General features: G+C 44.9%; 1 protein-coding gene across 2 annotated transcripts in view; it reads right to left on the reverse strand.

Moving 5' to 3' along the window:
* Window positions 1-26255, reverse strand: part of TRAPPC12 (trafficking protein particle complex subunit 12) — an 820049-nt gene that overhangs the window by 625846 nt on the left and 167948 nt on the right. For both annotated transcript variants that reach the window (XM_085610773.1, XM_085610772.1), the window contains one exon: window positions 13854-13970. In XM_085610773.1, coding sequence (XP_085466899.1) covers window positions 13854-13970 — 117 coding nt within the window. The remainder of the gene's footprint in view (window positions 1-13853; window positions 13971-26255) is intronic.

Consider the following 26255-nt stretch of genomic DNA (forward strand, 5'->3'; position numbering starts at 1 on the left):
TCAAATCAAAGATAGAAAACCCTGGTTCACTGAATCCCTCAACAATGAGAGGAGATCCCTCCGGCAATCCGAAAGAATCTGGAGACAGCACCCCTCTGCCGCACATCTAAAACTTCTACGCCTGGCCAGAAATACCTACAACAGGAACATCCTCAACTAAAAAAAAGAATTCTTCAGATCAGAACTGGGGAACACCAAGAACAGACCCCACAAACTCTTCGAACTGGTCAAACACCAATCCAACAAACTGGCCAAAACATCAAAAGAAAACCCCAAGTCTCTAATATCATCCAAGGAATACTCCTCTTTTTTTGCAGACAAAATCAAAGCCTTAGGTAACGAACTTAGTGCCGCCTCATACGCTCTACCCCCTCCTGACCTGCTTCCTCCTTCCACGCCGCCCCGACAGGCTTCACCTAAGAATCAAGCACACTGGACCGACTTCACATTCTATGACGAAGACTGCGTCTCTAAAATCCTATCTACCTTAAACCCGAATAACCATTTTAATGACCCGCTCCCCTCCAACTGCCTAGCTACCGCCGCCCAATCCATTATTCCTAGCTGGACTGCAATAATTAACGCCTCTCTCCGGCAGGGATCGATCCCTGACTCTCTGAAAGGCGGCCAAGGCCTCCCCATTTTGAAAAAGCCATCACTGGATCCAGCCTCCCCTGCAACTTCAGACCTATTTCCAACATCCCTCTCTTAGCTAAAGTGTTGGAGAAGTGTGTGCAACTGCAGCTAAGTCAACAAATCAACAACTTCCACCTACTCGATGACTTCCAATCCGGATTCAGACCTGGACACAGCACTGAAACCACCATGCTCCACATCGTTGATGATGCCCTCCAAGCCTTGACCAAGGCAAAACATGTCTCCTAATCCTCCTAGATCTATCCTCGGCCTTCGACATGGTCAACCATGAAAAGCTACTTGAACGCATCAAACAGGATGGGATTGGATGGCTCTCTCCTATAATGGTTTAGATCCTTCCTCCAAAACCGGTCACAGAGATTCCTAATGAGCGGCAACCTGTCTCCTCCCTTTCCGGTCACGATTGGAGTCCCTCAAGGATCAGCGCTGTCCCCCACCCTCTTCAACCTTTACCTAGAACCTCTTGCTGAAGTCCTACGCACTGCAAATATCTCCTACCATATGTACGCGGACGACACTCAGATCTACATCAAAATCTCATCCCTCGAGGAGATTCTCTCCCTGAATGAGGTCCTGAAGCTGACTGTCCAATGGCTCGCCTCCAATCAACTCAAACTCAACGCAAACGAAACAGAATTTCTCCTAATATCCCACGCTAAAACCAACCCTGAGATTCAGATATGGATTATGGCCATCACAGCCTTAAATTGCCCACTGACCATAATGGACTTGGCCAAATCACTGGAACCCTTGACTACAACTTGAACATTCAGAACCACATCAACTCGATGGCAAATCAGCCAGATTCCACCTGAGCAACCTATGGAAACTGAAACCCTTCCTTGACGCTCCTGATCTAAAAATGGCAGTCCAAGCACTTGTCATCTCTAGACTGGAATATGGCTGTTCTACCCTCTCGGGTTTACCCAAGATCTCGCTGGCACCTTTAAAAGCCTGCCTCAACGCGGCCACCAGACTACTTACCGGCACAAGGAAATTCGATCACATTTCTCCACACCTGAAAGCGCTGAACTGGCTTCCTCTCGAGGCCAGAATACAGCTTAAGCTGGCATGCATCACACACAAGGCTTTATACTCAAACTCCCCTGCATACCTTGCACAGAAAATTGTGGTATCCGGAGGAATCAGAAACTCCCGGTCCGCCAGAGACCTCTTGCTCCAGCCTGCACGATTTGGGGGAAAAAAACGTACAATCGGGCTTTCGCTGGGGCCGCGCCAAGAATATGGAACTCTCTCCCACCCGCCATCAGAAGAATCCCCTATCTGGCACGCTTCAAAAAGAAGGCCAAAACCTTCCTTATGGGTAAATTCCTCGTTTAAACTTTTACCTTCAACAACCACAGAGACCCTGATCAATTTCCAGCTATTGCCTCCCTCTGATGACCTAGTCACCCCACCAAGAAACCTGGGGCCTTGTCTTGAGTAACTAATGTAAACTGTACATATGTATCCTTCTATCCCTTATGTATCCACCACCCCGCCCCTTCCCAATCGATTGAATACTTTTATGATTCCATGCCTTTTGTACAACTCTATGATTCTATAAAGCGCTCTGATACCCTAACGGGTCAAGTTCGCTCTCTATAAAACACAAAAATAAATTAAAAAAATAAATACTGTATGGGGCATCGTCCCGCAAGCATAGTCATTGACCTAGTGAACATAACAGTAAACTCTTGGCAGAGTTTGCCTGAGAAACTGGCGGGATCCCTTTTATATTCACCAAATACTCCAATAAGCTGGTGCACATTGTTCCCTGTGGAGGTAGAGAGGTATGCAGTCGGCTTTAACGGCCCTGGGGTTTACTGTTATGGGTGATTTATTTGGAGATGGCACTATGCTAACTTGCGAAGAAGTGAGAGATCCGAGAACCCCACGGCTCTTCAGCAGTTCCACTTTCACAGAGCCCGGTGTGCTCTCGGATACCGGCTGGGTTAGGATAGCCTAGAACCTCCGGAAATGCCTGACCTTAGATCCCTAATCCAGAGACCCTTCCCCAGCCACCCAGTGTCTAGACGTTACGCAAATGCACAGGAGGCTCGCAAACAAGACATTTCCAGGGCCCAAATCAAGTAGCAAAATGATTTAGGGAGAACTATAATTGATAAACAATGGCAATACTGCTGTTCTGTTATAAAAACTGTTTCTTTAAATAGCAGACAGACTGATTTACTTTAAACACATTAACAGAGTATATTACACCCCTATCCGATTATTTTGCTACAGGTTGTGTGATGCACCCACTTGTCAATGCTGTGGCGCGATAGAGGCTGACTTTGCACACCTGGCCTAGCCTTGTACGTGAATTGGGGCTTTTTGGTGTTCTGTTCTTCAAGAACTAGTGGTCATTACTGAGAAAACTTTGGATGTATCCCCACTGATGTCGCTGTTGGAATATGACAAGGAGATACATCTTAGTGTGAGGCGCCTGGTAGCTATAGGATTACTGCTAGCGAGATGGAGAGATGCAACTGACGCTTGAGGAGTGGCACAGGGACATGACCTATTGCAGTATGCAATCAGACACATACCGGGATCTTCGCCCACCGCAAAGTCGCCCTAAAGAAATATGGGGTCCATACAAGGCATTCCTGGCAGGCCAACAAGCGAGAGAATCAGAGAGCAACACACCTCTAGTACAGGCAAATGTGGCTAGCTGAACATATGTATGCGTTGCAACCCCTTTAAAAATAGGCCAGATGGGGATGTGTCATGAATGACGGTAGTCATACAGGGTGATGGACAACCCACTAAAGGGATTAGTATTGTATAAGTGTATGTGAGTTCAGGTATATGGAGCACTTCGCTCAGGCTGGTGGGTTGTTAGGTCACCACTACATCTTTCATTTCAGATGAACCGGACTGTAAATGATAACACTGATAAATCACCATGCAATGTAAACAGTCCTATGTGGAGCTGTGTCTGCCGCCACCCGACATTATGTTTTTTGTTTGAAAATCATAAATAAAAATACATTTTAAAAAATCAGACCTATTTGCAGGAAAACAGTTGCGACACCATAACCGTTCTAGTTGTTTTACAGGGGATTTGGCTCTCGTATATTCTTCAGTATATCAAAAGGTGGAAGGTCGTTGTCAGGTGGGACAAATCTTCCAGAGGCCACAGAGAATCAGACAGAATCCTGGAACTGTAGTTGTTAGCCAAGTCTTATTTTGAACCATCCAGGGAGCATGATATATTTTTAAGCAAAGTGACAAAGTCAGCAAAGCTGAGTGAGGACCAGAGGTACACCAGGTAATTAGAGATAGGATAAGGGAGGTGTGGGGCAGGGAAGACTATGTAAGGCAGATATTAACAAAAGATCAGTGCAAGCTTATCAGTGGCAAAACAAAACTTGAGAGCGACCCCCTGTAAAATACATGGACGGGGCCCAATCTCCTGCCCACCACCTACCACCTTTGCTGAGGAGGCCTCCTGGACCTCGCCCCCCCTCTGAGGCATGGTTAAGAAGTTGTGAGGGGTGAACAACTTGAGGTCACGGTAGATATCAGCCTTGGTGTGAAACCGGTATGGGTTCAACTGGGCTGGGTGACGGCCCTGGGTCTAGCAGGAGTGCAGAAGGGTGCTGGCAGGCTAGTCTTTGGTGCGTTCATGCCTACAACGGGTAAAAGTACCCTGCAGTGTTCAAAATGGCAGCAGTGGGTGAAGCAACTTGTCATGCATAAAAAAATAAAAGTACATGATGTGCTTAGCAAACTAAAGTGAAAGTTCAACATAATGAAAAGTGACAGGTGGAGCGAGGCACCCCAAGTTGTACAAGGAAACAAAATGCGGGTTATATTAAGTGGAAACAATAGTGCCTACGCACAGAGCAAATCCTCTAAAGAGCAATCTAATCCTACAGGGGAAACTAAGCACAGCAAGTGCAATACACACCGTTCCGGTCCCCCACAGCCATTGCTTCAACGCTGCATCTAGACCCTGGAAGGATGCCTGAAGTAGATCAATTTGCATATGTTGCAGCACATACAGTAATCTTGGGTTGAGGGTCGTTTTGCTTAGTGCAATACATCCCATCAGTGATCTGGGGAACCACAGCAGCTTATTTACCGCTTGGTCAATACACACAAGCAGTGGCCCTACTTTACGTTTCATATGCTTCTTTAATGTCATGAATCAGGTATGTACTGTGACGAGGCGAGGCGGGTCTGTGCCCGACCCACAGGCAAGAAACGAGGACTGTTACTTTAACTAGGCCGAGTTTGATCCGGGACCCGCCCCCTTCAGTGACGTCGACTTTCCGGAACAAGAAATTCCCCGGACGGACAGTAAGGAGGTGTGTCATACACCTGGAGGCGAGGAGAAGGAGGACGCAAGAAAGGAGGAACCGAAGACCGTCAGAAAGTGGACGAACCGAAGAGGAGACGAGGACGAAGAGGATGCCGCCGCCGCAGAGCCAGGCCGCCAACGGACAAGCGAATCCCCGTGCCACACTTCAAAGGAAGTGTGGCTTCAGCAGGTACGGAGTCGTGTCACAGCGTGGGTGGGAAGGAAGGGTTCAAAACCTCCCTAAAGCACCCGACCGAATAGCCCTGTAAAGCACCTCCCGTTTACCCAGACCCTGAGCACCACCGACACACCGTACCACCACCTGGGTAGTAAAAAAACGAGCACCGTGTGAATCCTCACTCCCTTCCCCTGTTGTGCACAACCACTGTCACATACACTGACACCGCGCTGTATTCTTTCTCTCTGGCCCCACGGTACCCGAGACACCCCTGCAAGCTGGAGTGGAGCAGGAACAGCACCGAGAGACGAAGCCGCGCCAGCCCGGACAAGAAATGCCACGAAAGCCCGCTTCCTTACTACCGGAGTAATCCGAAACCCAGACGCACTTTAAAATTAATAAAACTTTCTTTAAAAACAGCACGTGTCCCCTTGGTTATCTCCGACCCGCTACAAGTGGTGGAGAATGCGGGCACCCCGATAGCCATCTGTCCTCAGAAGATGGAAGACATACTGCATCACCTAGTGAAAGGACAGGAACAGCTGGGTTGGATGGTGGAACAGCAACTCAACTCGGCCAAAGCCGACCGGGAAACTTTCACCAACACAGTGTCTGCGCAGCTGGAGGGGTTACAGAAGCTCGTGACTGACGCAACCGGGAACCCCATCCCACGAGAACCACATCCGTCCCGCACCCCCTCGGGGATATCCCTACAGAAGTATGTAACGGGAGAAGACCCTGATGCGATCTTACTCAACTTCGAGAGAGCCGCCTTGGCCTGTGGGTGGCACGTAGAAAAGTGGCCCTTCTTCCTAGCCCCCCTCATAACCGGCGAGGCTCAAGCAGCCTACCAAATCGCCAATGCTACAGGTGAAACCGCATATGCCACGGTCAAAACGATTATTCTGGACCATCTGGGCATGGACCCAGAAGCTTACAGGGTCAGGTTTCGCAAAGAAAGAGGGGCTGTAGGTGAAAACCCCAAAACCCTTTTTTTAGGTTGAAAGCGGCCGCCGACAAATGGCTTACTCCTACAACCAGCTCCAAGGAAGAAATCATGGACAAAATATATTTGGAGCAATATTTGGACGCTCTCCCGTATGGGACTCAAAGATGGCTACGCCAACACTCCAATCTAACCACCGCTCAAGCGATCGATATGGCAGCGACCTTTGCAAGAGCTCAACCACGAATGTACGCGTGGGAGCCCGAAAAAAACACAAAGCCCACCAGTAAAAACCGATCAGAAACCCAGAACTCCTACAGAAACAATGATGCCTCGCCCCCACAAAGTAGATGTTCCTACCTTTAAAGACCCTCAATGTTTCGAGTGTGGGGCCTGGGGGTATATTGCTCGATTATGTCCGCAGAAAAAGGGCTCTGAAGAACCCATGGAAGTGGGGTACTTGCCGAAGACTGTCCTCTATTCGGCGGAACTAGGAGGCGCATATCATGTAAGGGTTACAGTAAATGGGAGGCCCGCCAAAGCCCTGTTAGATTCTGGGTGTAAACAGTCCGTAATTCAGGGGGTGTTTGTGCATTCCACTCAGGTACTCCCCAAGAGGTGGGTTTACATTAAATGTGTCCATGGGGACGTGAGGGCATACCCACTGGCACAAGTACCCCTAGAAATAGAGAATGGGAAAACCCAAGAAGTAAAGGTAGGCGTACTTGAAACCTTGCTTGAAGAAATCATCATAGGCACAGACAACTCCCATTTTCACAACCTTTTTTCTACGTCCATTAAAGGCTTCCCTCCCACACCACCAAAGGATGTACCAGCCCTACTCTCCCCCGACCCTTGGGTCTCTGACAGGAGTTTTAGGTTCGCGCAAACTAATGATCCCACCTTGTTCAATGCATGGGAACAAGCACATGCTGAACAAGACAGTCCCTCACCGACCTTTCCCCGTTTTTTGATACAAGATGGGCTCCTCTATAGACAGGGAAAGTCAGAAGACCCCTTACAGTTATTGGTTCCCTCTTCCTTCAGAGAACAGATCATGTTCTACGCACACACACATTTGCTAGCAGGACACATGGGGAGTGAAAAAACCACCCACAATATATTGCGGTATTTTTGTTGGCCGGGGATCTACCAAGAGATAAAAAAACACTGCCTAGCATGTGAAGTCTGCCAAAAGAAGAACACACACCGGCCACCTGCGATACCGTTACAACCTCTTCCCATCATAGGCACCCCGTTCGAAAGGGTTGGGATGGAGCTCATCGGGCCCCTTCCAAAGAGTCGGAAAGGAAACCTGTACGCACTCGTAATAGTGGACTATGCCACACGTTTCCCCGAGGCCTTTCCCCTAAAATCCCCAACATCTAGGGCCATAGCCGAGAAATGTATTGAACTGTTTTCTCGAGTGGGCTTACCGAAAGAGATCCTAACAGACCAAGGTACACCATTTGTGTCCAGATTAATGCATGAGGTGTGCATGCTCCTAAATCTGCATCAAATAAAAACATCGGTGTATCACCCTCAGACCGATGGGCTCGTGGAGCGCTATAACGGGACCCTCAAAGCCACTCTTAAAAAAATGCTGTCAGTAAACGGATGGGATTGGGATCTCCTTTTACCCCTGGCGTTATACGTTATAAGGGGACAAACCCAAAGCAGTCTAGGCTGCTCAGCGTTCGAAATGCTTTACGGACGCCAGCCTAGGTCGCTTTTGGAGATGACTAAGGAAGCCTGGGAGTCGGAAAAAAATGAGGAGAAAAGCATTTTGGATTACAGTCTCTCTCTCAAGAACACCCTGAGAAAACTGAGAGACCTCGCACATGCTAACCTCGAGAAGAATCGAATCAAACAAAAAACGTATTAAGATAAAGGAAAGAAATGGAGAAGACTGGAGGTGGGGGACTGGGCTCTGGTATTGCTACCGTCCTCTTCGAAACGTTTCCAGTCCGAATGGATGGGGCCCTATAAAGTTCTTGACACTATAGGGAAAACCAGTTACCAACTACAGGTGTCCCCCAGAAAAAAACGAACGTATCACATCAACCTTCTTAAAAAATGGTTGGGACCCCCACCGAAGGATGTTCGGTTGACCTTACCAACAGGGACATCCACATCCTCCACCCTCGAACAACTGGTGATCAACGAAGACCTGAAGAAGCAAGAGCACAACTCTACTGCAGGTGTTAAAGCCGTTTGCCCCTATCTTTTCCGACATACCAGGGAAAACCTCTCTTACAGAACACTGGATAGAGACACGGCCGGGAACCACAGTGAAATTAAGGCCCTTTAGAATACCAGCAGCCAAGAGGACAGCCGTGCAGAAAGAAGTAGAAGAAATGTTACGGTTAGGCGTCATCCGGCCCTCCCGAAGCGACTGGTCATCCCCTATAGTTATAGTGCCCAAACCGGACGGTAGTACCCGTTTTTGCATGGATTTTCGCTCTCTCAATTCTGTTTCCACCTTTGACGCCTATCCCATACCCAGAGTGGACGAACTAATCGAAAAACTCGGAGAGGCTCGATACATAAGTACACTAGACTTGACCAAGGGATATTGGCAAGTTCCGCTACGGGAAGAAGACAGAAAAAAGACGGCCTTTGCCACCCCTGACGGGCTCTATGAATTTAACGTGTTGCCGTTTGGGTTGCATGGAGCCCTCGCAACGTTCCAGCGCCTTATGAATGAGGTGTTGGAAAACCATCAGGACTATAGTTCTGCGTACTTAGATGACATTATTATTTTTAGTCCTTCCTGGGAAGAGCACCTACGACATCTAGATACCATTTGTAGAACACTACAGTCTGCCGGGTTACACATTAATTCAAAGAAATCCCGGATCGGATTACACAAAGTAAAATACTTAGGATATGTACGGGGGCATGGGTTAATAGAGCCTCAAATCGAGAAAATCAGAGCAATCTCAGAAACACCCTTTCTCGCGTCCAAAAAGGAGATGAGAGCCTTCCTGGGACTCATCGGTTATTATCGCCGGTTTATCCCCTCCTTTTCGGCCCTCGCAGCTCCCCTCACCCACACTTTGAAACAGGACTTTAAAGCTCACCTATTCCATTCCCCAACAGTTTAGATGTGGGACGCCTTTACCGCCCTTAAAAAGATCATTACCACCGTCCCAGTGTTGTCATCACCTGACTTCAACAAGCCCTTTATTGTACATACAGATGCCTCCGATTATGGGGTGGGAGCTGTTCTGTCTCAGATAGGGTCAGACGGGGTGGAACATCCTATCCTTTACATTAGCAGAAAGTTGTTTCCCCGGGAGGTGAGGTACCCTACAATAGAGAAGGAGTGTCTCGCCGTTAAGTGGGCGATCGACAAGCTCCGTTATTATCTGGAGGGCCACCCATTCACACTTTACACTGATCAGGCTCCATTGCAGTGGATGAGCAGGAACGCTTCCCTGAATCCCAGGGTAATGAGATGGTTCCTGTCGTTGCAACCCTTCTCCTTTACGGTCTGCCACCGAAAAGGGTCTGAAAATGGGAGTGCGGACTTCCTCTCCCCGATCAGGAGAATCCTAGGGAGGGCGTGTGTGACGAGGCGAGGCGGGTCCGAGTGCCCAAGAGCAGACGATCACCGATTTCTTCTCTCCCCACACAGCCCCCCTTGGACCAGGCAACCATCAGGTACTCTGTGCCCGACCCACAGGCAAGAAACGAGGACTGTTACTTTAACTGGGCCGAGTTTGATCCGGGACCCGCCCCCTTCAGTGACGTCGACTTTCTGGAACAAGAAATTCCACGGACGGACAGTAAGGAGGTGTGTCATACACCTGGAGGCGAGGAGAAGGAGGACGCAAGAAAGGAGGAACCGAAGACCGTCAGAAAGTGGACGAACCGAAGAGGAGACTAGGATGAAGAGGACGCCGCTGCCGCAGAGCCAGGAGGCCAACGGACAGGCGAATCCCCGTGCCACACTTCAAAGGAAGTGTGGCTTCAGCAGGTACGGAGTCGTGTCACAGCGTGGGTGGGAAGGAAGGGTTCAAAACCTCCCTAAAGCACCCGACCGAATAGCCCTGTAAAGCACCTCCCGTTTACCCAGACCCTGAGCACCACCGACACACCGTACCACCACCTAGGTAGTAAAAAAACGAGCACCGTGTGAATTCTCACTCCCTTCCCCTGTTGTGCACAACTACTGTCACATACACTGATACCGCGCTGTATTCTTTCTCTCTGGCCCCACGGTACCTGAGGCACCCCTGCAAGCCGGACAAGCTGGAGTGGAGCAGGAACAGCACTGAGAGACGAAGCCGCGCCAGCCCGGACAAGAAATCCCACGAAAGCCCACTTCCTTACTACCGGAGTAATCCGAAACCCAGACGCACTTTAAAATTAATAAAACCTTCTTTAAAAACAGCACGTGTCCCCTTGGTTATCTCTGACCCGCTACATGTACTTAAGTATTTAAATGAATATAGTTGTTTTTTCAGTGAAACACCAGTGTCATCGAGTCAGCGCTCAGGAGAAGGAATAGTATTGATTTTGTTATGTTAAATCTGAATCCCTACACTAACCCAATATCCTCTAAAGCTCGGTTGATCTTACCGAGTGCTGTTGCCTGCTCCTATCAGTTTCAGTCAGTAAAACGGCATCCGGGCATACGGATATAAATTGGGATGTCCTCTTACTTCTATACTTCCATGTGGATGTCCACGTCTCATTATTTGTACCAGGCTCTTATTCGTTTTTTCTTAATAAACCCTTATTTTCTCAGGGTCCAGGAATGCTGGCACTAGGAGATGGACAATTTCTCACTACCCCCATACCACCCAAAAAACAAGTTAATTATAAATATTCACATTTGCAGACAACAAAGACAATTGAGAAGGCTTGGTAATATGCAGCTGAGAATGGCTTGTGAATTCCAACTATCAAAGAGGGGACTGGATTAAATAAAAAGGCTGGAAAGTAAATAAGGTCATATCAAAACAACGTATTTCTCCTAAGAATGTGCCAGGATTATTTTTATGGTGTGAGTCACGAGACAGAATCAATCCCAAAGATCTAGCTCCCCCAACTGTGTAATGGGAAATATCACATTTTGTTGCGAAAAGATCAACATTTATACACAGTTCGTCATGTTGCCACAATACTTCTTTGCTGCCCCTCACAGTTTTCCCGTGACATTACGATTAACTTCCTAACAAAGAAACATACAGTTTGAATCAAACAACTTGCAGGATAGGAGACCCAGAAAGAATATGCAATCAAGCCATTTTTCTACACAACATACTGATTCCCTGATATGGTAGCCCAAGTTCAACATATTATGCATACTTCTCTGTTGGCGAGTTCCCAAATCCCAATTTTATTGCATTTCTTCTCTTATTTACCATGGGTTCGGTAATTTGTGTGTTGTTTCGTCACCAAACCCAACCATCTTGACTATGAGAAACAAGCAGCAGTGAAAGTGTAGACCTAACAAGTAACAGTGTAAGGAAATACTTCTTTTTGCATGATCACCCCTAAAGGTTTGGACTGATGCATCTGGTTTTTCGACTAAAAGTGCACTGAGGTCTGCTAACCAGACCTCAGTGTCGTTGCTCTAACTCCTTGCAAAATGTACATTACCCAGGGTTGAGCTAGAAGTTTTACAAATGAGCCTGATTGCACCCAGGACGGTTTTGTAAGGTCGCACAAAGGTACCATATATGATTGTGGTGTATTGTGGTGAATTATTAGACACCAAGATGAGCAAAATCCACCGGAGGTACAGATGTTTAAGTAAAACATAAATCTCAGGTTTTTAGTCCAAAGCGCAAACAAGCTTTTGTAACCATAAAATGTGTTAACTCTGAAAAGTTTGAAAGAGCTGGTCTAGAGATATCCATTGGTGAGGGCTAGCTTTCATCTTTGGCGACTAATCCACGCTCTGATGACTCTCGTGAGTCTACCAGACACAGGTGCAACTTTTGAGGCTGGGTTAGAGGTCTTCTTGGCTACACATCTGCGGTCGGCAGGAATTCTTTGCCAGTGGCTACAGACTGGCCAGGACAGGTGACTTCAGCTTTTATGCAAAGGCGCGGGAACAGGGGGTCAGCCGACTGACCCTTGGAGTCACAACTTTGGTCTGGGGCTCTGGAACAACTTTTCCTCGAGCCTGGCACCACAGGCACAGTCTTCTCTTTACTAGCCCAAGGAGCAGCAGGATCAGCCCTGGGGCTGGTGTAGTCTCTCTTGCCAGGTCCAGTGGTCAGCAGGGCTGTCCACCTTTTGTCCCATAACCAGTCCGGATTTAATCGGAGATTCAAGGTGCCAGATGTATGCCTAGAAAGTGCCCTGGGGTGATGATGCCGTCACTAGTCAATGGGTTACCAGGATTCCTCCTGCCCTATGATGTGTGGCATCGGGAATTCCCAGAGTGCACTATTCTGCCCACTCTCTAGATGTCTGACCCCCTTCCTTGAAAATCAGGTGCTTGGTAGCCAACCCTCGAGGTGTTGCTACCTGTGGGCTACACGCCCACGGAAAAACTGGTTTGGCAACTGGTTTCCCCTCTCTGTACCCGCTACCAGCTTGTCTACCTGAAAAAAGGGGCAGCCCTACAGAAGTATGAATGCCATTTGCCCACCAAAAGTGGCTTTCACTTTGACGCTCGCCTTTTGGGCCAACACCCTGTTTGGCTTCCTGGAAGGAGGAGGTAACACCTCCCTCTGTGGCAGGACTCTATTGTTGCTGAACTTGGGAGTTGTTCACACGACTTCCCAAGTAGTTAGTAGGCTGTCTGGTGGCCAGCAACTGTGAAAGGCCACCGCATACACTGGGCAACAGAGCAGCAACCTTCTAAAAGTTGCCTTTCCTTAATGCCACAATTAATTTGATACCTTGAAGTACCAATTTTAGTAGTCCCATTCAGAAGTTAGCAGGACTGAGGCGTCACCATGCAACTATGAATTAGCCAATGGGGCTACTTTACCTTTCCACAGTAAAACAAAAATTGTGGCGTTTTACTGTTAGGGCACATTAAAGTATATGTCCCTCTTAATAAAATACAGCTCCCTGCCTTAGGGATCGATAGCCCTTCCTTAGGAGAGGCTTGCATATCTCCATAAGGGAAGTGGTGGGTGTTTGCCACTGCTTTGAATGGAAAAGTTGAACTAGCAGTTAAAAACTGCTCTTCCAGGCTGCAGTGGCAGGCTGGGAGCCATTTTCGACATTGTCACAGAGGGTGGCACTCTCAGTGCTGCAGCCCTGGGTGGACACTCTAAATTAAATGGCCTAGGTACCCTTGGCACCATATACTAGGGATTTGTAAATAAGTCAGTTTATGCCAATTGCGGGATAGCCAATTCAACGTACATTTTGTAAGGGGTTAAAACACATTCACTGAGGTCTGGTTAGTAGGCCTCAGAGTATTCTAAGAGTCCAAAAACCAGCAGTATCAGTCCAAAACTTTGGGGTTGAGCGTGTAATAAGAGGCATTTCCTCACAAACAGGATAACAGAGATAGCAGGGTGCCATGACAACGTAGCCATACATGCCAACATTTTAGACTAGGCAAATCAGACATTTTGTAACATAAATCAGGAGATGTATTTTCATTATTGACTTCTGTTGAAGTAGAGGCAATAGCAGGCTAGAGACAGTTACAATAAAGTCATTTTTGGCTTAAACAATTGTGAGTCTCCCGCCTGAATCGGGTCTGTTGGCATGTATGTGTATCATAAGCCAAGGGCAATACAAAACGGTTAATCGTTTTGGCATGCTGAAATACTTACAATCAGTTGTTTTAATCCAACAAAGGACTGCTCCACTACATTAGCTGTTAAAACCTGCCTCTTAAGTGCAGCCTGTTCACCCAAGAACCGGAGCATCAAGTCTCTCACTGCATCTCCCTAAAAAACAAATTCACAGGTCAACTTCATTTTAAATCACTTTAAAAAACAGTTTCAGCTATACATTTAAGTTCTGCTGCATTGTCACTGCTTCTTTCTCTGCACATTAACAGGAACTGTCGCTTTGTTACTTAAAAAGTACTACATGACATTGTGTTTATATATATATATATATATATATATATATATATATATATATATATATATATATGACAAAAGAGCTCAAAATGTCAGCTCAAGCTTATGCAAAACTACAAGCACTTGCCTCTGCAAAATACCCATCATCCCCAAAAGTTTTTTTTTAAATGCAAGCTCAACTACCACAAGTAAGACAGGAGTGGGTTTCCTCAAGCCTTAACATAATTACATCTAAGGGCCAAATTCCTTTTATGCCTTTCAATGCACATGACAAACAGTACAAGCTTAGATAAATAAATAGCCTGAACCTTCAGGTTATAGGAACCTAACCTAGGGGTGTCTGGAAGGCACTTGTTTACTGAAAAAACACCCAAGGAAAAGAAAGGGGCAGAACACTTCCTTTCTTGAGTCCCCTCACTCACCAGGGTTTCCCCACGGTGACATGCTTCATCATTGGGGTCCTCTCAGTCCTCTACGGACTGAGGCGTGCTGCAATTTGCGGATTACGTAGGAGCACTAAACAAAATTATGTGTGGTGCAAGTGTGGTGGTGTGGAGTGGAATAAGGTGAATTAAAATAATCTATAACACAAAGAACCCTGAGGTCTGAAGTCACCAAAAAAGAAAAACGAGAAGGTGGTGTATAAATGACAAACAAAAAAGCCCAATTCATATAATGAAAGGGCAATCCCTTTTAAGGACGTAATCCCTCACTCACCCTGGGTGACATGCTTCATCATATGGGATTCCCCTCCCAGAGAAAAATCCTAGTTTCTCTGGGGGCTACGACCCCCTCTATGAGAGGGAGGAGCTCAGGGATGTTTTGATTGTGCACTAAAGGATAGACTAAATCCACATATGATGAGCTACGTATGAGTGAGGGGTGCAGTGCTGACCAATTGATAGTGCAGTGAAAGTGTATTAAAACTAGTCACGGGACGGCAAGGAAGATTCTCTTGACACAACCGTGCCGAAGCTAGATTAAAAACGTGAACACCACTAGTCGAATGTAGGCCATGGTGTTTAACAATGAAAAAAGGTCGACATGTTTCAGCCACAACGCCTAAGTGGGCTCGGCTTTCATCAGGACCAAAAGCTACTGCAAAATGAAAAAAACTGTGTGCTAACTACACAGAAAAAGGATACTGTGGACACCCAATAGTTGCTAGATGGGTGTGCGTCGCTTAGTCATCTCAAACATCACCTAAACAAAGAGAACTGCGCCTAATGGAGACCTGCCTCGCCGACCGCATACGAGGCAGGTCTCCATTAGGTGATTCCGGAGTGTGGCTTGAAAAGTACAAGTGTACGAGTGTCCACACCCCCTCAGTCGATCACGAGGCACAGTTTTGCCTTTTAAGATATTTTACTAGACGTACATTACGTATGTATTTTCCCTAACGCATGCTTATTAGGCGCAGCGTTTGTTTGTTTTTTCACCTATCTTTGCACCGGAATCAGGTCTTCTAGGAGTGGTACTTGCACTGGGCTGGTCCCAGTGTAGTCCTGAGGAAGAGCTAGGGAAGCTCGAAACTAGTCGACCATATGCTAGGTACACTTACCCATTAAAGTAGTTTATTCTAGCATATTACCCACTTTTTTAACCAATTAGCTAGGAGCAAGAATAAAATATATTTGGCCCACTAGTTGATTATTTTAATTCACCTTATTCCACTCCACACCACCACACTTGCACCACACATAATTTTGTTTAGTGCTCCTACGTAATCCGCAAGTTGCAGCACGCCTCAGTCCGTAGAGGACTGAGAGGACCCCAATGATGAAGCATGTCACCGTGGGGAAACCCTGGTGAGTGAGGGGACTCAAGAAAGGAAGTGTTCTGCCCCTTTCTTTTCCTTGGGTGTTTTTTCGGGAAACAAGTGCCTTCCTGACACCCCTAGGTTAGGTTCCTATAACCTGAAGGTTCAGGCTATTTATTTATCTATGTATACAATTGGAGGGTGAACCTAACCGCTTAAACCTCTCCTTCCCCCCTTTTTTTGATAAACAGTACAAGCTATCACATTTTTATAAACGCATGCTTAGAAGCCAGAGGTTAAATACAGGCAGCTCATCTCAATCACAGTAGGTTTTGATAAAGAAGTAAGACAGAGTCTCAAACAGAGGGTGTCTAAATCCAGGTAATCACCATTATTGGCTAGAAACTAAAAATATGGTTGTGTTGTGTTCTGTGTGCTCTTATCATATGCTAATTAACCAGTGAGACGATCTAGGCCCTCTGTAGCCGGTGTGTGGCAAGCCCTGGATGGCTTACTCAAAGAGCCAGGTGTTCAGTTTCTTGCGAAATTCAAAGAGAGTAGACTCTGATGTGTTGTGGGAGGTTGTGCTGGAGCAGAGTTTTCTGTTGAAAATTTATCGAGATTTAAGCTCTGGTTTTGTTTATATGTTATGATTAAAATTACTGATTTGTAATCACTAAATATTAGTTTTGTTAACTGTCTAAATTAATCAACATTACTAATGAGAGAAACGACACGTGGGATGCATATATGTTGCTTAATAATAATGTGCAAATTTATTAAATGAGCATCGCAAAAGTGCTATTTGTTTCAAGTTTATGCTTTAAAATGACGCGTGCTAATGCTTCTTTGTGTTGCAGACGGCTAGGTAATTACATACACATAAGGGTATTAGTGGGAATTAACACTGTATAATCATTATGATGTGGTAACATTGTTTTGTGTTTCTTTTAATTAAGATGGTCCGTTTTGGCCTAAACAAAGATGGCTGCTATTTACAGCCTGCACTCGAGTGATTGAATTTTGACGAGAGGCCTTGCTGAACATGGTTGAAAGTCACCTGAGCACAGCCTCTGCCTGAATTAAAAGTTTCCGTGAGGACAGCAGCTCTGGGCATGATTCCAATTGTCCTTGGAGAAGGATTAAGCCACAATGAACAATGATAGATCTGCGGTGGCTCTGCTATGGTACCGAGGAAGAGCAATCATAAAAGTAACACGTGCAAACTCGAGTTTCCTTCTTCCGTGTTTTTATTTTTGTGATTTTTTCCTGAGCGGAGGTTTTCTAAATGTTGCAACATCCTTTCCTGCTCGCTCTGCTCAGCGGCTCAACGGATATTCAAAGTTTGTTTGTAACTTTTATTTTGTCATTTTTGTTATAAATATGCTAGACTAGAGAGGGTCCGTGTTCCTTGCGTTCATTGCATTCATCGTGTTCTTTGCGGTCATTGCGTTTTGGACTTCTTCCTGAACCTATGCTGAGGACGGCAGCTCGAGAGACTTTACTGAGAGACCTGTCCTGACCCTTTTAGCTAGAATAGGTAACTATGAGAATAAAGATTTTGCTATTGATTGACTTTCATTTTGAACTAATTTAGATAAAAAAATGATCTTTGTTTGAATTCCAGCGACTGCAGCGACTGCTGACGTCATACAGACCGCGCTGTGATTGGGTAGTGGATCAGAACAGTGCTCGCGCTGGGATTGGTGCGTTAGTGTGAGCCGCGCAGGGATTGGAAGGAGTACAGGGTGACGTAGACGCTCCAGGATTGGTGCGTTGGTGTGAGTCGCGCTGTTATTGGACAAAAGATCGTACAGTTGCGGAAGGGTCTAGAGAATATTGGTAAACGTTAAAATGTATTACCAACCAGAGGAAAAGAAGAAGAAATCCTTGTTCGGTAAAATTAAAAGGTGGTTCGACAAGGATAAAAACATAATAACCAGAGAAGGTGAATTGCTACCTCCAACGAGAACTCCTGCATCCTTCATGGTTGCGAAATATGGGTATCATACCTGTATATGGTTAGACAACTGGGCTAAGTACACTAAGGACGATGGTGTTTTAGCATTCCCGGAACATGGTTCATTTAATTTGGCCGTGTTGAGAAATTCACGGGAGAAAATGATGTGTCTAGAGCCTAGACCAAGGCCGACACAGTTTGAGGCGTTGGTAGAATGGGAAGATGAGGTGCATGAGCGAGAAAAGCAGAGGAGTGGAGGCAATTATAGGTACTTTTTTGGGAGGAAATATGATCGTGAAACTCATCATGATCGAATGAGGAGATGGCGAGATGCTAGTATGTCAGAGGGATTATATCCTATGAGAACAGTTGAGGAAGCGGAAGGGAGGAAGGGTACAGAAAAGGTGCCTGATGCAGAAGCGAGAAGGTATGGAGCTAATGATTACGAGGATGAGGTCTTGGATGACATGATTTACAAGAGACCACCTCCATATAGACCAGAACCAGAAGAGAGCACGCCAGTTGCAACTCCAATAAGAGATACTTTGCGAATTGTTAAAACTGAGGTTGTGACACCTGATCTGAAAAGTGGTAGCTCTTTCACGGAAAGGGAGAGAGAGAGGGAGCGAGAGAGAGAGAATCGAGTCAGTGACGAGAAAACAAGAGAATTAGCCAGAACGACATCTGAGCTGACTGAGAAAATAAGAGAGCTGACGAAAAATCTTGAAGCTGTTACAGTGCCTGTAACCATAGGTCCGGTAGTGCCTATTTTTGATAAGCAAAGAATGGGTGAAAATGGTTTGACAGTTCCTTATGTTGGAAATGGTTTGGTTGGTACTTGTACTTTGGAGGAATCAGGAATGAGAACAGGAGAAAATAATTCGAGACAGTCAAGACATGACACATGTAGTGGAGGATTAGATGTGCAGCTTAATTCAGGATTGAATACTGGTTGTTTGGGAGGAACGATTTTGGAACCACAGAGGATGACAGAACAAGTGGGTGCAGTGAAAAAGTCTACAGCTGAGGATTTGAATGATTGGTTGAAAGTTCTTCAAAAGAAGGATAAAGATTCACAGGCAATTGATGTAGCCAGGTTGCGCATAGAATTGGAGGAGCTTATTGCGGGAACAATTCCTACAGATATACTAAAAAACCATCATGATGGAGAGTTGTTATTTATGTGCAAGAGTATCACCTGGAGGGCTAAAAGTACACATGACAGGTTAAGAGCAATAGCGAGTGAACAAGGAGTTGACATGGATAAGGTGAAAGCTTTGCAGAGGTCTTACAGGATGGATTTTACGGACAAAGATATTGAGAATCTAAATGGTGCTGGCAGAACAGGACAGATTAAGGAAATGATTGCCTTATTGCGAAAATGGGGTGATGTGGAAAAATGGAAGGATAGATGGTACAAGAAAAGGGAAGATTCAGTGGACAGGACTTACTCAGCTTTTCCTATGAGAGAAAAAGAAAAAACAGTGGATGCTTATCCTATGAGAGAGATTCCTGGAGGAGGATATGTACATGTCCCATGGACTAGACAGGATATTTTATCATTTACGAATGATTTTCCTCGACTGAGAGAAAAGCCCGTCGAGTGGTATAGGCAGGTAGACAGGTTTGTGAAATTGTCAAAAGTGCTGTGGATTGACCTGAATAGTCTGTTTGATATAATTGTTCCAGCAGACTTGTGGGCAGAGTGTAAAATAGTTGTAGATTGGCCTGCAAAGGAGTATCCAAGAGATCCGAAAACAGGAGCACCAGATCCAGAGGTAATGAAGAAATACGATCAGGTTATAGTGTTCCTGAAAAATAAAGTACCCCCGAAAGAGACAGACTGGGTTAAGATAGATCGAACACATCAGGAAGCAAAAGAATCAGTTCATGCTTTTTACGAAAGGCTGATACTGGCTTTTAAACAGTTCAGTGGAGATGAACATCTGGGTGACAAGGATTTGAGTCATTTTGTATACAGATTTGTATATGGCCTGAGACCTGAAATCAGTGAAAGAATTCGTGAGCATACAGTTGATTGGCAGAGTAAAAAGATTGATGAAATCTTGAGACATGCAAAGTACTTCAGTGATGAGATTGAGGCAAAACAGAGAAAGCTGAAAGAAAAGGCAATGTGGGCACAGGTGAAAGTTGCTGAGAGACAAGAAGCACAGTTGGTGGAACAGGCAAATAATCCGGGAAATAGACCCAGATATGCAGGAAAAGGAAAGGGGAATTTAGAGGAGGCAAAGAAAAAATTCCCTTGTCACAACTGTGGACAATTGGGGCATTGGAGATCCGAGTGTACCAATCCACCATTAGTGAGTAATGAAAATAAAACCTTAAATCAACAGGTGCAGAACGAGGGGTGTAATCATCAGCAGCAACAGCAGAAGGTTGTCAGACAGCAGAGTCAAGAGCCAAAACCGCCCTTGCCGCAGAATAGAGGGTCTCAAAAGTATAACCAGGACTCAGGATTCTCCAATGATGAGCAGGTAAACAAACCGAGACGTTCAAACCCGGTACAGCAGTACTGGTTAAAGAATGAGGGGAGTGAGTCTGAAGGGGACTATTGACGGTGCCGAAGAGAGGAGGAAGAGTGCATACTTGGTGCAACTCTAGAAATTGATCAGGCAGGACCATTTGTAGATGGGAAAATAAATGGGGAAAGTGTTACTTTTTTGGTAGACACAGGAGCGACGAGATCAACTGTCAGGTCAGCAGATATTAGAAATCTTCCTCTCTCGGACGAAGCAATCCAAGTAGTTGGTGTAGCCAATACACAGATTAAGACTCGTCTTACCGAACCAGTAAGGGTAAGAATAGGGAAATTTTCAGACATGCACAGATTTGTAGTCTGTGACACTAGTCCAGTGAATTTGTTAGGTAGGGACCTATTGTGCAAGATGAACTGTACAATTTTTTGTACTCCGGATGGAATAGCTTTTGAGACACCAGATGAGGATGTTTTGTACAGGATGACTCTAGACAATAGAGAGAGTAAGATTGTTGGTACATATGCTGTGTTTAATCCAGATGATTTGCCTCAGGAGTTGAGACATACAGTAAAAACAGCAGTTTGGGATTTTACTGGAGAAGATGTGGGATTGATGAATAATGAAGATCCAGTGAAGATTTCAGTGAAAGAGGGGATTGTTTATCCTAATATTCCTCAGTATAGATTGACACCAGAGATAATTGAGGGAATTGCTCCTATGGTTGGCGGGATGATTCAACAGGGAGTTTTGAGAGAGTTACTGAGTAGCCCGTGTAATTCACTGATAATGGGGCTAAAGAAACCTAATGGAAAGTTCAGGATTGTACAAGATTTGAGAAAAGTTAACAAAATTGTGGTGGCATGTTGTCCCATTGTGCCAAATCCGTCAGTGATTTTGTATCAGATTCCTCATGATGCTGAGTGGTACACGGTAATTGATTTGTGTCATGCTTTCTTTTCAATTCCATTGCATCATGACAGCCAGCCGATTTTTGCATTTCGGTTTGGACAGCGTATTTTAGCATGGTGTCGTATCCCACCGGGGTATACAGAGAGTCCTTCGATATTCAATCAGTTATTGAAGAAATCATTGGAGAGTTTGATCATGCCCGAAAGCTCAGTACTAGTGCAGTACATCGATAACCTACTTGTGGCATCGAAGACACGTGAAGCTTGTGAAGTAGATACCATAGCTTTACTGAATCATCTGGCAGATGGAAGGTTAAAGGTTTCTCCAGCCAAATTGCAATTTTGCAAGAAAGAGGTGCATTATCTTGGACACAATATTGAAAAGGGTTTGAGAAAAGTGACCGATGACAGGATTAAAATTATCAGAGGAATGAGAGCCCCGATGACCCAGAGAGAAGTGAAGATGTTTTTGGGAATGGTGGGTTATTGTCGTCAGTGGATAAGTAATTTCTCCCTGATAGCAAAGCCACTGATTAAGTTGACAAAAAGTGAGGTGAGAGACCCATTGGAATTGGATGGAGAACAAATAGCAGCATTTGAGGAGTTGAAGAGCAGAATGTGTGAAGCCCCTGCTTTGGGAATGCCAGACTATGAGAAAGAGTTTGAGTTGTACTGCAGTGAGAGAAATGGATGTGCACTTTCAGTGTTAATTCAGAAACATGGACAACTGAGAAGGCCGATTGCGTACTTCTCATCGACACTTGACCCTGTAGCTGTGGGTTTGCCAGGTTGCCTGAAAGCAGTAGCTGCTACATGCAGAAGCTTGGAACAGAGTGAGGGCATAATAATGGGATATCCTGTAAGGGTATTCGTACCTCATGATGTGGCTATTCTTTTGACAAGAAGCAGGACTCAGTACATGTCACATAGTCGACTGACTAAATATGAGAAAATAATTCTGGGAGCATCAAATGTGACTCTTGAGAGATGTGTGAATGTGAATCCAGCGACACTTCTACCAGATGCTGAAAATGTGAATGTGGGAGATGATGTTGATAATGATTGTTTGGATGTGCTTGACTACTGCACAAAACCAAGACCAGACATAAGAGATTTGCCATTGCCTGAGAGTGATCATGTGCTGTTTGTGGATGGATCATGTCTAAGGACTGATGATGGTGTGCTGAGTGCAGCATATGCAGTGTGCAAGGTTTCAGAAGTTATGGAAGCTTCGCCTTTGAAAGGAGTAAGATCTGCTCAAGTGGCTGAATTGGTGGCATTGACGAAAGCTTGCAAAATTGGAAAGAATTTGAGAGTGACTGTGATGACTGATAGTCAGTACAGATTTGGAGTCGTTCATGACTTTGGCCAGCTTTGGCTACAGAGAGGTTTCTTGACGTCGAGTGGGACTCCAATAAAGAATGCTGAAGTGATTGGAAAGTTGCTTGAGGCGATACAGCTGCCTAAAGAGTTAGCAGTTGTGAAGTGTGCTGCTCATGGACAAGGAGATGATTTTGTTACTCTTGGTAATCGTTTTGCCAATGACATAGCACAGTATTGTGCAAAGAACAATCATTCGATTAATAGGGCACGAGAAAAGGAAATGTCTTTTTGTTCTGTGATGTTTACTAATGTCCTAGAAACGTGGGATGAAGTGAAACAGTTGCAGGATGAGGCAGGAGATGAGGAAATGAGAGATTGGATCAAGGCAGGTTGTGCCCCAAGAGAGACAGATTATGTTTGGATCTATAGAGATGGTAGACCAGTCATGCCCAATTCCATGCTGTCGACAATGGCAAGAATGTATCATGGCCAGGGACCTCTGGGGAGGGACGCAATCATTAGGTCTTTTAAGCAAACCTGGTACAATGCAAAGTTCAGGTTAATTGCAGAGAGCATCTGTCAGAGATGTTTGATTTGTCAGCAGTTCAATACTGGAAAAAAGACAGTGGTGAGTCTGGGGACAATAGGCAGAGAAGGAGGTCCTTTTACCAGAATGCAAATAGATTTCATTGAAATGCCCCAAGTGAACAGATTGAGGTATGTTCTAGTGGTAGTCTGTTTGTTCTCAAGATGGGTGGAGGCCTATCCGACTAGGAGAAATGATGGAATAACAGTTGCAAAGTTACTGTTAAGAGAGTTGATTCCTAGGTACGGGTTCCCAGTGACAATTGAGTCAGACAGAGGTGGACACTTCTACAATGAGCTCATGGGTTTAATTTGTGAAGCATTGAGCATACAGCAGAAGCTACATTGTGCATACAGACCAGAGGCTTCTGGCGTTGTTGAACAGATGAATGGCACAATAAAAAACCGAATTGGTAAGATGTGTTTAGCCACTGGAATGAAATGGCCTGATGTCTTGCCTTTAGTGCTGATGACTATTAGGTCTACTCCAGATAGAACCACAGGTTTGAGTCCGCACGAGATTTTAATGGGACGTGCGATGAGACATGCATTTGTGCCTGTCAACAAGTTGATGACAATTACTGATGACATGATTTTGGATTACTGTAAAGGCCTGGCTGACGCAGTTCATTCTGTGTTTCACCAGGTTGGAGAAGACACTACTACACTTGAGAAGAAGCAAGCCCATGATCTGAGTCCAGGAGACTGGGTGAGGATTAAAGTACACAGAAGAAGAAATTGCTTGGTTCCAAGGTGGGGAAGGCCAAGACAAGTTATTCTGACTACAACGACTGCAGTAAAGTGTGCTGGTGTGAAAAACTGGGTGCATGCAAGTCATACTCTGAGAGTTCCAAATCCAAAGGATGGGACTGGTAAGGAGTATTTTGAAGAGTCAGATTCTAGTGATGATGCAGAAACTGAACCAGTGAGAAAGAGAAAGAATCCTGAAAGGGGCGAAGGAGAAAGAGAGTCAGGTGATTCTTTTTTCTTTCCAAGAGAGGCTTCAAGAGAAACATTGAGAGTCTCAGAGGAGAGATCGGATTCTGTAAGAGTGCCTGAAGTTCCAACGAGCAGTGGAGAAGAAAGAAGAGAAAAGAGCAATTCCACAGAGACTACACCTGAATCAGATGAAGAGGTTGAAAATCCACTTGAGATTACACCTGAAGAGGCAGGGTCAGTAGGAGATAGAGAGGGACAGATTGCGGAAGACCCCCGAGGAGGTGTAGGGAACATTCCTGATAAGCTAGGTGAAGGGACAAGTAGACAGCTAGAAGATTGCGTGTCGGAGACCCGAGGAGGGACAGAGATAGGGAAATCTCAATCGGTGGTAGAAAAGACTGTGGAGCGAAAGAAACCTGTTGAAAAACAAGAGGCAAATGAAAAAGAATCAGATGAGAGTGAAAATGAGAAATCAGAGGGTCGAGTTCTGAGAAAGAGGACTTGGATCGGAGAAAGAAATAATAAAGAAGTGAGACCAAAGAGGGTTGTAAGAGGAGATCTTTGGCCTAACAGGATAAAGAGACTGAGGTACAGACTGACACGAGCAAATTCATCGAAAGCTGAACAGGTGAACGAGGTGTCAAGTCAGAATCAAGCAAAAGGTGAAAAACAGAAGGTCACAAAAGAACCAGAGGAGATCAAGAGAATCAGAAAACCTAACCAGAAGTATAGGTCACCGGAATGGACGTATGTGGCACTGTCTGAAGGTGAAGAGGCAGAGAGTCAAGGAAATCCAGAGGGGACCGTACGAGAAGTGGTTGAGGAGGAAAACTGTTGGAATCCTGAAAGTTATCTTGACTGATATTGGAGAAGAGTCAGATGCACAGGATGTTGTTGAAGATCTGATACAATTTGATGTTGCTGAAGAAGAAGTGAAAAGTGATGAAAATCCAAATTGAGTGAACTAAAGGAGTCACTTGGAGAAAAGTGAAAAGAAGAAAATCTGAAATTAACTGTTTGAAATAATCTAGAGTTCTAAATTTAGGTAGTGGAGTAGAAGAGGCTAAGTCAAAAGACACTGCCAAAGTAGTAAAATGGCTAACACAGAGAATAATCAAAGTAGATGTGCCTTCTTGAAAAGATGGTGTAGAATGTGCTGCTGCTGTACTGGATTATTAATGCTATTATGGGGTGTACTAGCTTTACTAGTTACTTTTAGAGTTACAATAGACACTTTTGGAATACATACTGAGAATGTGACCAATGTAGAGAAGAGTTCACAGAAAGTAGTTCCAACTAGAAGTAGTAACATTTACATACATAAAGATAGGTCAATTAATGATTTTTCTAGCAATGTTTTTTCAAAATTGTTATATGAATATGTGAAAACAATGGAAGTAAGGGATTGCTACGTATGTATGCAGTTACCTGCATCCGTTTCAGAAGGTGTTACTTATCACCATTTACCAGCTACGTATGGGATTTCATGTAGTGTGCTAAGTAGTGTTTTTTATTTGTTAGGGAAAATAGATTATGAGATGTCTAACCATGATAACATTTTTGGGCAATTGCCTATGAATAAAAAGATGAATCCAGCTAAAGAAGCTAACATTTTTGGTGAGATTTTTATTGAGAGAGAAGAATTAACATTAGATTACATTTTTAGAAACAATTTAACTTGCAGTTTGAAAGAGGAAGAGAAGGCTTTCCTTGACATGGTAGAGGAAAGGAGAATGAACATGCATGAAAAGGCAGGGAAATATAAAGTGAGTGAGACGATTTGGGATATTGAGATGGGAAAGGAATTGAAGAATGGGGCTAGTCCAACTTTAGCTTTAGATGCACCACAGAAGGGTAAACTATGCATTACCAGAAAGAAATCCCAATATGATAGATATTTTGTTGGGACTATTGAGTGTCATGATACATACTTTATTGCAACAGGATGGGGTTTTAAAGGTGGAGAAGATCCAGTTTTCCCAGGAGTGTATTATGTTTGTGGGAACAAGGCTTATTACAAGTTGCCTGACCATTGGTATGGCACGTGTTATGTGGGCCTGGTTTTTCCAAAGATTTTTCATATAGATAGGATAGAAGATGTAGAACACATTAATTTACTAACACGTTTTAAGAGAGAAACTTGGTCAGAAATCGTAGGTGATATTTTTGGAGCTT

Source organism: Triturus cristatus, chromosome 6, assembly GCF_964204655.1.
Source record: "Triturus cristatus chromosome 6, aTriCri1.1, whole genome shotgun sequence".
Lineage (NCBI taxonomy): Eukaryota > Metazoa > Chordata > Amphibia > Caudata > Salamandridae > Triturus > Triturus cristatus.